This window comes from Arachis ipaensis, chromosome B6 (genome assembly GCF_059453495.1).
Source record: "Arachis ipaensis isolate K30076 ecotype BB chromosome B6, ASM5945349v1, whole genome shotgun sequence".
NCBI classification, from domain to species: Eukaryota; Viridiplantae; Streptophyta; class Magnoliopsida; order Fabales; family Fabaceae; genus Arachis; species Arachis ipaensis.
In genome coordinates, this window is record NC_142441.1 from 147,121,002 (window position 1) to 147,133,927 (window position 12,926).

Consider the following 12,926-nt stretch of genomic DNA (forward strand, 5'->3'; position numbering starts at 1 on the left):
GACCGCGTTCATATATAATATAGGAAGTGTATCTAGAGAATCTATTGAAACCACATTCATGACCTAAATATTCAAATCTTTTATAGCTACAGCAAACCTAGAGACCAAAAAATAATTATAAAAAAAGGTAGTGACAACAATAAATTTATATAATTCGGATTAACATTTCAAAAGTAATTTTTCTTATCCACTATAGATTGATCTTATATCCATAATATTTTGAATATTTGGCTATTGAATTTCTATCCCAACACATTTTCAGTGTTCATAGTCCATGTTAAAATTGTCAGGGATAGGTTTTTCATAAACTCCAACTTGAGAACTTGTCAACCATATGGTCCATGAATACTTCATGGTTTTGTTTTTGGTGACTATGAATACTTCATGGTTAACATATTATATATAGCTCTAAGTGGAAGTTGGAGGGTCTGGTGACTTGTATCCACAATAAGTCGATAGTTGCATTCTTACCACGACGTCTCATAGGAAGAAAAAAATTATTGTAAAAACTACCAAATAAAAATATAATTAATAAAAAAAATGAGATCCTCTTCTAATATTTATGACCTTTTATAATGATAAAATAAAAATTAAAGGAATAAAATTTTATATTTTTATATTAGAAAAAGAATTTAATATTTATCATAATAAAATTAAATAATGGATTAGTTATATTTAATATATTTAAATAAATAAAACCAATCAAATAAAAATATTTTTAAGAATTAATCAAATCAATTAGCTAATACAAATAATTAATATAATTGATTTGATTTGATTTAATTTATTAAATTCAAAAAAAAAATAAATAAATAGTTGATCAAATTTAATGAATTAAAAGACAAATAAAGAAACACTTTCTTAGGAGACAATGATTTAGTTAACTAAATTAATCTGTGTTTATTATATTCAATTAGAATAAATAACAAATTATCTATTTTAATATGCACCTTATAAATTAATAAATTAAAATAATCGATATAATGAATTATAATTAATTAATTGATATAAATTATAATAAATTGTGTGATAAATATCTAATCAAATCAATTAGTTGATATAATTAATTTACTGTAATGAATTATATTTAATGAATTAAAAAAAATAAATTAAAAATACTTTTAATAATTAATTATTTGATATAAATTATTATAAATTGTATGATATTTAAATATATAACTAAATGTCATAGATTTTTTATTGAAGTGAGTTTAGATTGTTATTAGAAATAAGAATGGTTAACACTAAAATTGTTGGTAATGATTGAAGCAAACCCATAGCTACTAGCTAGTGATGAAAAAGTTACATATACGGAACTGGCCACATTTAGAGCTATCTAAATCCAAAGAATGCTTAAGGCACTACTAAACCACGATTTTTTTTTCCGGGTCGGGTATCCACCTATAAAAAAGGTATGGGAGATGCTAGTGCTATCATAAAGATGCAAAAAATGTTTTTTTTTAAAGATATTTTTAATAATTAAAATTTAACACATATAATTATTTAAATTATGTTATTTTTGTTAAAATTAGGTTAGACAAATTAATTTGACCGAAAAATAGTGAATTAAATTTTGAATTTGTTTAAATTAATATTATTTTTTATAAAAAATGACTACAATATCTCTATTATATAAAATGACTAAAATACTTTTATTATATATATTAATTTTGAGAATTCTAAATTTTAGCCATTTTCTTTTCTATTGTTATAGGGTTAGAATTTAAAATTTTTAAAATATATATATATAAAATAGAGATATTTTAGTTGTGTTTTATAATAGGAATATTGTAATAATTTTTTATAAAAAATATTAATTTATACCGTTTTAAAATTTAATTTATTAATTTTTTTTACTAAATTAATTTGTCCAGTCTAATTTTAATAAAAATAATACAATTTAATTGATTATATGTGTTAAATTTTAATTTTTAAAAAATATCTTAAAAAAAAAAAAGACGTTTTTAACATCTTTATCTAAAGACTCCCAAAAGATATAAGATATAGTAGTAAAGCAATAACGATAAGTGCATAGGAACTATATCCCTCACCGGTGGGTGATATCATGTCAATAGACCAGGCATAAGTTATGACAAGTAACGTCAACAGCGGGCCAAGAATGTAGCCGATGATCCCATTTGGCATTACAATAAAGATTATTATAGTTGCCAAGAAAAGGATCACAGTGTTGATCACTGATAAAACAATGAAATCAAAGGGTTCCATGCTTGCTATCCCCGGTATCCTATGCACAGTAGCGGTGTTTGTAGAATTGAGAGAGAATGATGAAGTAGTAGGGTTGAGATTATTGTCAGGCTGATAGAGTCCACCTGGTGGACTCAATGCTGTCTGATAGATGCTGGTTATAATAAGAGCAGCAACTACCATGTATGCATCACGTTGTTCTGAAGACATGCTATTTCTAAGGCGACGCCATTTCTTTCTCTGAAATACTAGTACTGCTTTCATTAAGTTGGGATGACGACCGCCATGATTAGTTGCTTCCCCACGTTTTGCTTTAGCTCCCTCTAGTATTCTTTCAATCTCTGGATAAGAATTAGCTATAGCTAGGTCTAATGCTGTTTGGTTCCAAGAATTCTTGGCATTTTTCTCCATCTTTTTACTTCCAATCAATAACGTAACAGCCTGGGTATTAGAGGTCCAATAAACAACACAGTTATTTCACTATTTAAATACTTTCAATTCAATACTTTATTGCTATATATATACCTGTGTATTACCGCAGAGTGTTGCAAGGTGCAAAATGTTGTTGCCGTCTACAGTCCTACTGTTCAGGATGGAGCGTTCTGAATCGTCTGCACTGTTGAAGGTGTTTTCTTTGAGCCAGTCAACCAATTTTTCAAGGGCACTCAGGTTTCCACACCTCAGGGCAATGTGGAGTGCAGTTTCCTTTCTTACATTCACATCCTTGATAGAATCCGGGCATATATGGAGGAAATGAGTTAGAAGCCTGATGTTTTCCTCAGAACCAGATAGGCACAGAAGATGCAAAGGAGTGAGGCGTTCCTTCCCTTTGACTCGGACCAGGTCTTTATTAATTTCTACAAGGCGATCAACCAGACTGTAATGATTGTTATGCAAAGCAACGTGGATGGGGCTCAATCCTTGCGGATTCAGCTTGAAACCAAATGAAGGTTTCAATCCCATAATCTCGATGGCAAACTCGACGTGCCCGGCAGAAGCAGCAATATGCAAGGGAGTGTTCACAAAAGGAATTGCATCCACTTCCTCCAGAATGTTTGGATTCTGTTGGATTGCTCGGTAGAGCATGTTTATATTTCCAGAAGTTGCAGCACGTACCAGCACCAGCATTGCATTGACTACTTGCAGATTGTTTGGATTATGTTGAATTGTCCGGTAGAACATGTTTATATCTTTACAAGTTGCAGCTTGTTCCAGCATTGCATCGACTTCCTCGAGAATGCTTGGATTCTGCTGAATCGCTCGGTAGAGCATGTTCATATTTGTTGAAGTTACAGCTTGTTTCAACATTACATTGACTTCCTCCTGAATGCTTCGATCCTGTTCAATTGCTTGGGAGAGCATGCTTATATTTCCAAAAGTTGCAATCCCCCTCATTGCAATGACTACCTCCAGAATGTATGGATTCTGTTGAATTGCTTGGTAAAACATATTTGTGTTTTCAGAAGTTGTAGCCAGTTCATACATTGCATCGACTACATGCAAAATGCTTGGATCCCGTTGAATTGCTTGGTAGAGCAAGTTTATGTTTCTATAAGTTGCAACATGTTCCAGCAATGTGTTGACTTCCTCCAGAATGCTTGGATTCTGTTGAATTGCTATGTAGAGCATGTTCATATTTTTTGAAGTTGTATCTTGTTGCAGCATTGCATTGATTTTCTCCAAAATGTTTCGATTCTGTTGAATTGCTAGGTAGAGCAAGTTTATATTTCTAAAAGTTGCAGCTTGTTCCACCGTTGCATTGATTTCCTCCAGAATGCTTGGATTTTGTTTAATTGCTGGGTGGAGCTTATTTCCAGAAATTGCAGCTTGTTCCAACATTGCATCGATTCCTTCCAAAATGCTTGAATCTTGTTGAATTGCTTGGTAAAGCGTGGTTATATTTCTAGAAGTTGAGGCTTGTTCCAAAGGGCCTACATTTGCCATTTTAGGACCCCTTTTTTTTTGCTCTCTGAATGAAAGACACTAAAATGATAACTTTGAAAGTGATGAAATGGTCTAACTTGCAATTGCAGAACACAATTCTTCACTTCGATTTTTCAACCCATTGACTTCGATTTTCCAACCCATTGACGCGTAATTCATGCATGTGAGCCTTTAAATTAAAGTTTCTTTTGGTGGATCCAAGGGATCACAAATTAAAAAAAGAAATGGTTTCGGCCAAGTAAAAGAAAAAAAATTAAAGAGAGAGCGTGTGTCCCTATTTTTTAAAAGAAAGAAACGAAACAGTAAAGAAGAGGAGAGTTTCCAGCATCGAAAGGAAGAAGTTGTTGGAGGAAAGAGGAGTGCCATTTTCATCACATTAAACTGATGAACTTATTTTATTTTTTTATAAAATTTTATTACGTTATTTTATTAAAATATAATTTGTTAGTTGTATTATTTTTTTTTGTCTTAATTTAAGATATTTATTTTATGAAGAATTTATGTTAATTCTATCAGTTTTAATAATGTATTTTGTTGAATATTGAAATGTCCTAATGCTATTAGGAAGACTGATTATGTATCAATTATTTTGATTGTAGAAGATTTTAGTGGATTAAGTCTCATGAATTTTTGTCCTTTTTTGAGAGTTTTTCCACGATAAAATTCTAGTTTTGATTATTTAATTTCTACCAATATATCTGCTATTTAGAATATCTTTAGTATTACTTATATTATTTAATCGCACAAATTGTGAAAAAAATTATTTTTGGTGCTTCTGTTATCAGAGAGATTCTTATTGAACCACATTTTTTTCAACAAAGTGGTATTGTTTATCTTTGTGCCGATCAAATGAAAGAAAATATTTATGGGCCAAATATGGTTAAATTGAATTCCCAAAATTATTTGATTTGAAAGACCCTCATGGAAGATATATTGTATAACAAGGACTTATATGATTCTATGAAGGGGAATAAATCTAAAGGTACCAAATTCGATGCTGAATGGAAGAAGCTAAATCAGAAGGCAGTTGCTTTAATTAGGCAATGGTTTGATCTTAGCGTGTATCCACAAATTGACACCAAAACAAATGCCGAGAAGATGTATGTGGAAGAAATTGAAGGAATTATATGAGAGGAAGAATGTACAAATTAAACTAAAGCATTCTTAATTAGGAAGCTTGTCAATATGAAGAATATTAAAGGTAAATTAATGTTGGAGCATTTGAGCATTTTTCACGAGACGGTGAGCCAATTAACAAAGAATGAAATTATTTTGAATGATGAGTTGCAAGCCTTATTATTGTTGAACTCTTTGCCTGATAATTGAAAAGTTTTGGTTGTAACATTGACTAACTCAACTCCAAATGAAAAGTTGACATTAACAATAATTAAAAAGAGCATGTTGAATGAAGAAGTCAGAAGAAGAGTGAGGTTTGATTAAATAATGTCTCCTCCTAGCCAGAAGCACTTGTTTTAGAGTCACGAGAGAGAAATCAAAGTAGAAAATTTTACAGTTCTAACAAGTCATAGAGTCAAAACAAGTCAAGAGGAAAGTACAAGTCAAAAAAGGAATTTATTTGTCACCAATGTGGCAAGTCGGGGCATATGAAGATGTATTATAGGTTCTTATAAAGAGAACAATCAAGAGGAAAAACGAAGACAAAAGTAAAGATATTGATAAAGAACTACTGCTATTATTTATGAAGATATTTTTATGATATATATGATGAAAATTATGTGAATTTTGTCTATGATGATTCCATTTGGATTATGAATTTTGAGGTCTTATGATATATCACTCTGAGGCATAAATTTTTCATTTCTTATATTGTTAGAAATTTTGACAAAATCAAAATTGAAAGATAAAGAAGTGTGTGTATCATTAGTATCGGATAATATGTGGCTTAACTTGAAACCAATATAGGATGTAAATTGCAGTTAAAAAATATTAGACATGTGCTAAATATACAGTTCAATCTTATTTCAGTAAAGACGTTGAATTAAGAGCAGGTATTATACTTCTTTTAGTAGTACAAAATGCAAGATTATCAAAAGAATTCTTATTATTGTTAAAAAAGACTAATTTTACTACCCTCTATAATTACAAGCAAAGTTGTGCAAAGAAGATAATAAAATTGAATATTAAATATACAAATGTGTTGAAATCTTGGAAAAACGAGTAATGATATAGCCATCTAGTAATTATTCCAATTAGTTTAATGCCATATGAATAAGTTTACTGAAGTGTAGTATATAATATATATTTCTTTTTCAACTATTCGCAGATCCATATGTGATGGAAGAAAGGGTTACAACTTAGATCTGGTTTGAGTGCATGGCTGAGCTGTTGTTGCAAATAAGTATGTATGGCATTTTGTCCCCACTATGTAAATGTTAGGTGATGGTCCTTGTGGGGTTCTCATTTTGTAATGCTATCTTCTCATACTTGCTTTTAATTTTGTTGACTTTTTGGTGTAAATATTCTTATGTTAATCTAGTTATTGGTTTCATAAAATTAATTAATTAGGCCACTCTCTTCCCATCATGTGCTACACTACGGTGCATCTTGAGGGTTGATTTTCTTTAATTTTTCCGGTATTGCGGTTTCAAAGGGTTGTCTTTTATATTAGCAATATTTGCATGTTTTTTAAAGTATATTTAAAACATATTTTTTTTAGCATGCACAATATACACTATAAGAAATTACCGAAATAGCCAACGATTAATTTAGCGATCGATTCTAGTAGTCGCTAAAACCTTAGTCGCTAACTTGAAAATAGCGACGAACTTCGGTTGCTAACCATTAGCGACCGATATTCAGCTAATGCTACCAAACTAGTATCAAACGATATTGGTCACTAATAAAATCGGTCACTAAATGGAGACCACTTTTTTTGTCGCTAAATTGACAGTCGAGAAAATCGGTCGTTAAATAGCGACCAATTTCTCGGTCGCTAAATTGGTTGCTAATAAAATTGGTCGCCGATATCTGACCTAAAAATCTAATATCGATCGCTAAATCGGTCGTTGTTACTGATTTTCTAATTATAGATTTTTACTAATTATTTATAATATCTATATCAAAATATAAAAATTAAAAGAGACAAAATTCATAAACATTCACAATATCTATATTAAAATATAGAAATTAAAAGAGACAAAATTCATAAATACATCAAATTTTATGATCCACAATCCAAATTTACATTTGTAACTTACAATCCCAATGAATATAGTACATTGTTTCAATGCTTCAAGAAACTCACACCAAGTCCAGAACCGAATCACCTGAAGAAATTTCTCAACATGAGGCTTCAAGCTTGGTGCTTCCACAGATTCAATCTACAAAAAATCAGCAGCAGAACATAGAAGTGCTACATTTGTTGTAGATAATAGCTCCATGCTCATGCTACTGCTAGTGCTATAATAATAGCAAAGCCACGCCACGAGCTCAAAATCATGTGAACCTCCTGGGAAGTCATTGAATATAACTTTGAATCTCACTTGTTCTCCAACTAGATTGCCAAATAAGTTGCTAAATTTACGCCACAAAGTTGTAAGAATATTCTGCAGTAATTTATGAAAAAAGTAAATATATCTTGAGTGTAAAAGCAACAAATAACTATTAATAAAAGTAAGACATTACATTAAAGAAGAGAATAAAATACTTCTTACATACATCAACATGATTAGAGGACACTATCTTCTAACTAACCCATCATAGAATTAATTAGTTAAATAGTTCATTAAAAGAAATGGTACAAGTGAATGAGTGTGCTGATAATCATGGAGTTTCATGCTTGATAAAAGGAAAATTATTGGTATTTTGCACTTTGTGAAATTCATAATTAGATGACATGATGCAATGTAATGCTATAATAAGAGTGTCTACTAGGTATGCAAAAATACTAAAATAGTAGTAAAATAGAGAGAAAAAGAAGAGCTTCAAATCACTTTGTTTATCAAGAAAGTTTCCTCTCCATTATTGATATCAACTTCAACATCACAGCAAGCTTCCAACTCCATCTCTAATTTGTTCCACAAGCTAAAGTGATTAGTTATTTCAAAGAAGCTAAACATGCAAGTGGTGATGAGAATTGAAATAAATTTGTGGGAGCTTGAAAATGAAAATGGGATCTGTATAAATGATGAAATGCTATAATATAATATAATCAGAAAAGAAAACTTGGTGGGAAAATGTATATAAAAAGGATCATTAGTTACTGTAGAAAGAGAAGAATGACGTTGGTGGATACTAAAAAAAACATGTATACACTTTTTCCGTATGTTTGCCAATTCCTTAACACAACAAATCTTCATATTAAAAGACTTGAATTTCAATTTTAATTTCAAACTAGTTAGAGACAGAATTAGACCTTTTCTTGTATGAATTGAACGAGTCATATTCATTATGTCTAAGTACCATATATAAATATGGCATTAGAGGGGGAACAAGATCTGATTAATTTTAATCAACAGTAATATAATCATTATTAAGTGGCAAGTGGTGAATTCTTAATCTTTTAACTTCTTACCAACTGAATGTTAGGATTTGGTTGAATTAGTCCCACATTGCTTAGGATAGCAAATGGAGTGGGTGGCCTAGGCTATAAATATGAGGCTAAGTTCTCCATTTGTTTTTGCACCAGTCAGAAACACTTTAAGCTTGTATCTGATTTTTCTTTTCCTCTGTATTCTTTGATTAAAGAGTGTTGTGAGGTGTAGTTAGATATTTGCTTTGAGAGAGTGTGGGTGTACTGGGGTGCCGGTGAGAGAAAGAAGTCTATGTGTTGTAACAATTTTCACATAGTGATGTTCTCTGGTTGTCATTTGACAACGGCCGTAGTTTTTTCTCCGGTAATTGGAGTTTTCACGTTATATTCTTGTGTTGTGATTGTGTCTATTTTATTTCTGTCAAAGGTGTTTTCTCAAGGGGGAATGGTGAAATGGTGTATTATTCCCTGAAGTCAGGCATGAATGACACATACTTCCACGGTGTTCGTGTGTGTGGTGCGATTACTGTGCTTTTGTTGCCTGATGATGATTTTGGAAGCTTGAAGTTGCACCCTCAAAGTTTTCCTCCACAGTTACAAAGCATCAATCAAGACCTACACTACTCAAAGATTCATTATTGACCCCTTAAAAAATCACATTAAACCACAACTCTTTAATTTAAACTTAACTCAAACCTCAATCTAGATAACACCATAACATTTAAGTGTGACTTTGAAATGTTCTTTAAGTGCTGTCAATGTCATTAATTAATTTAAAGAAAGAAAATTCATTAAAGATATTCCCAATTGCAAACATCAGAGTGTAATGATATCATACTTCAAGAAGAGACCGACCCTCCAGTTAAAACTGTTGCACCCTCACTCTTAGTAGTTGAAATAAACTTGTGAACTTTACGATACTGAAATAGCCAACCAAGTTACAGGACACATTTGGTGTAATATTTCTTACTTAACAAGCAGCAGAAGAACTAGTATTCTTTATCTCATTATCAACTTCAAAGAGCTAGCTCTCCAAAACCTTTTCTAGTTGCATCTACATTTAACTTTTCTCGAACTCTTTGTCAATCATCCTACATCATCATTGCAATCTGAGTAAATACAATCAATCAGTGTGATTTTTGTAGAATTATCTCTAGTGAATGTTGATTCATAATGGAGGTGAAGTTTAAATCAGATTCTATGCCATAGATCTCTTTGCATGATCACACAATATCACCAATGAATTTAGCACATAATATTAAAAGCCTAACAATTAACGCATCAGCAGCCAGAAAAAATTGAAAGGAATTATATTATTTTGTACAAATAATCTGTAGAGTGACAAACTAAAATCAGAACGAAAATGAAACAGAGTGCACTAAATGAGTAAAAACAATAAACCATAATAACTTTTCCAAGATAGATAGAGAGGGCGGGAGATGCTCAATAAATCAAAATGAAGCTCCTTTGTTACTGCTTAATATTCAGGAAAACTACCACACATACATACTGTTAAAGTTGTTCAATATATCATTCCACATTCAATTTAGAAATCTCATCCTCTCAGAAATCTATGGAAGACAAGTTCTCAATGCTCCAAAATCCAAAATTTGAAATAAATCCATGTGACACCATCTTTGATGCTTGATCTTCATCTAGTTTTCTCTTGCCCTACAAAGAGAAAAAAAATGCACACTTTTACTTTGAGAGCAAGAGAGCTTATTTTTCCTTTAGAGAAATAAAAGAAATGTTTAAAAAACAAAAATATTTGTTCATACCCACCTACATTTTTCATTTTCAAAGGCTGATTCACACAAAAATACTCATATTCTCCATGCTGCACCAAGTCCTTCCTCAGATTATATGCAACAACAAGAAGCAAAGTTCTGCGATAACAATTGTATGCTTGTTCTCTGATTCGAAGTTCAATTTCAAAATCAGTAAAAATAGAACCATTAATTACACATAGAAAACAAATCAAACACACCAAAACTCAAATCGACGGGGAGAAAAAGAGAATACATTCTTGTGATGGAGTAATAAGGAAAGGCGGTGTGAGTTAAAAGCGGCAGCGGAAAGTGAGGTCGAAATCAAGGTGAGAGAGATCGTTAGAGTTAGATCGAGATCAAGCTTAGAGAAATCGTAAAAGCTTGACAGCGAGAAGAAGGTGAGAGACAATGAGCTAGCGACAGAGAAGGTGAGCAATGACAAAGAAGGTTGAAGGCTTCAGGCAATAGACGATGGCGGCGACGGTGACGACGACGCAAATGAAGAGGGTGTTGTGCTTCCGACAGTGGCCACATTAGGGTTAGTGAGAAGTGTGAGGATGGCGTGGCTAGGTTAGGGTTAGATTGACTCGGTAACTTCCTTTTATTTAAACTAGAGAACGATTTAGCGACCGATTAGTTTATAACACCTGTTTTTGTATTTCTGTGGATGAATTGATAGCTAAATTTAGAAATAGCGACCTAACATCTTTAAAATATTTTATAATTGGTTGCTAACTTAACGTAGCGACTGAATTAGCGGCTAATTAGTTTTAGTCTATTTCTTTGTTGGTTGCTAAATCGGTCGCTAAATTAAAATAGCGACTGATTTTGGGATCAAAAGAACTAAAGACGAAATTTTCTGTTTTGGTTGTTAAATTAGTTACTAAACTAAAAAATAGCGACCAATTTTATTTTGGTCGAAGAAAAATATTATCAGTCGCCAAATCGGTTGTTATTATTGGCCATTTTCGTTGGTCGCTAAAATCGATCGCTGAATAAAACTTAGCGACCAAATTTTTTTTCCACCTATAAATCTTATATCAGTCGCTAAAATCGGTCGCTATTCTAGTAATTTCTTGTAATGATAACACTTTTTTTCCCATATTGTCTCAAACAGTTCAAAAATGATTTAATGTTATTCCATTTTAACTCAATTGAAAATTACTAATAAAGATATTGCAATAAATATTGTATGTGACAAATTCTTATAATATTTTTAACCTTTTACCATGAATAAATATAAAAAATAGTTAAAAATAATAATTTTAAAATAGAAAAATAAAAAAATTAATTCATGACAGATTTAGCATATTATGATCATGTTTTCCATTCCACGTCATTATCAAATTCTTATTCTTATACCTTTCTGTAAGATCCTTTTTTTTCCTACTAAATTGAAGAAAAAAATTAGTTTAAAAAAATATACATACATATTCAATAGATAGAATTAAAAGTGACAATAATATTTAGTCTTTCTAAAAACGTTGAAATACAAATAGAATTAAAAAATATTAGCAAGATTGATATTTATTAAAATATTTGAGAAAAAATATTATTTATATTTCTTTTTAAAAAATACCATCTCTGTCCAATAGCATTTATACGAGATACTTTATTTTTATATAAAAATATAGGTATCTTTAATCTAACCAATTGTTTAAGAATGGCTTTAAGTATTTTTAAATTGATAAATTAATTTTAGCAACTTCTTAACCACACACATCTTAAAAGTAAAACTGATACTTTATAATTACAGGGTGAATTTCTATTTCGGGTCCATCTAGTGTACAGATGCATTTTGGTACAGATTTACAGATTTTTGTTTTTATTTGGTTTAAAAGTGTATCACTAAAAGTGTTGCATAAAGAAAAAGTGTTACCCTTAATCGTTAACTAGGCTCTGATACCAATTTTGCAATCCTTTTTACTAGTCCTTGTATATTGTAATTTCATCAATTTTGCAATCCTTTTTACTAGTCCTTGTATATTGTAATTTCATTTTTATAGTTTTCAATCTTGTTTTAGTTTATAATATTCTTTTTTGCATGGATTATTGTATATAAAATCTTTTATCTGTTTGTCTTTTTCTTTAATATAATTTCTTAAATCCTCAAAAACTTCTTTTATTTCTACACTTTCTGTTGTTTCTAAATACCTTCTTAATTTTTCAACTTCATTTTCCATTTTTTCTTTCAACAGTTTTAATTCTTTTAAGTCATAATATGGTTTTTCAGGTATTTATAAATTTTTTAAGTTTAATTCCAACTTGTTTATATTTATTCTTATTTCTATCCTTTTTATTATAAGGTCATCAATTTCGATCTGAAGGTTATTTAATTCCCTTTTATACTCTTTTATTTTACTTTTTAATTTTTCTGCCCTTTTTCTTTTTATTTTATTTTCTGATTTTTCAATCTTTTTATGCTTCATTATTTATTTTAAAATTTCTGCAAACTCTATCATTGATTCATCATTATTTTCTAGAGATTCTATTAATTTTTCTAGCTCTTCAACTTC

The 12,926-nt window shown here is 30.5% G+C and overlaps 2 protein-coding genes across 2 annotated transcripts in view; one reads left to right on the top strand and one right to left on the bottom strand.

Moving 5' to 3' along the window:
• The window catches only part of LOC107605410 (ARM repeat superfamily protein), a 43,605-nt gene extending 36,912 nt beyond the window's left edge, over nucleotides 1-6,693 (top strand). The window contains exon 3 of the mRNA XM_016307291.3: nucleotides 6,434-6,693. The gene's annotated coding sequence lies outside the window, so the exon portion shown is untranslated. The remainder of the gene's footprint in view (nucleotides 1-6,433) is intronic.
• LOC107647669 (uncharacterized) lies at nucleotides 1,978-4,149 on the bottom strand. The gene is made up of 2 exons (XM_088491153.1): nucleotides 2,731-4,149; nucleotides 1,978-2,646 (listed from the first exon to the last, which is right to left on the bottom strand). Exons 1-2 carry the CDS (start codon nucleotides 4,147-4,149, stop codon nucleotides 1,978-1,980), a joined length of 2,088 nt encoding a protein of 695 aa, XP_088347279.1.
• Nucleotides 6,694-12,926: the final 6,233 nt, after the last annotated feature.

Bases quoted from the DNA above. Each gene is read 5' to 3' on its own strand.
- LOC107647669 (XM_088491153.1), bottom strand. From the start codon at position 4,149: ATGGCAAATGTAGGCCCTTTGGAACAAGCCTCAACTTCTAGAAATATA. The intron at 2,647-2,730 runs GTATATATATAG...TCTAATACCCAG, and splicing joins CACTCTGCGGTAATACACAG to GCTGTTACGTTATTGATTGG.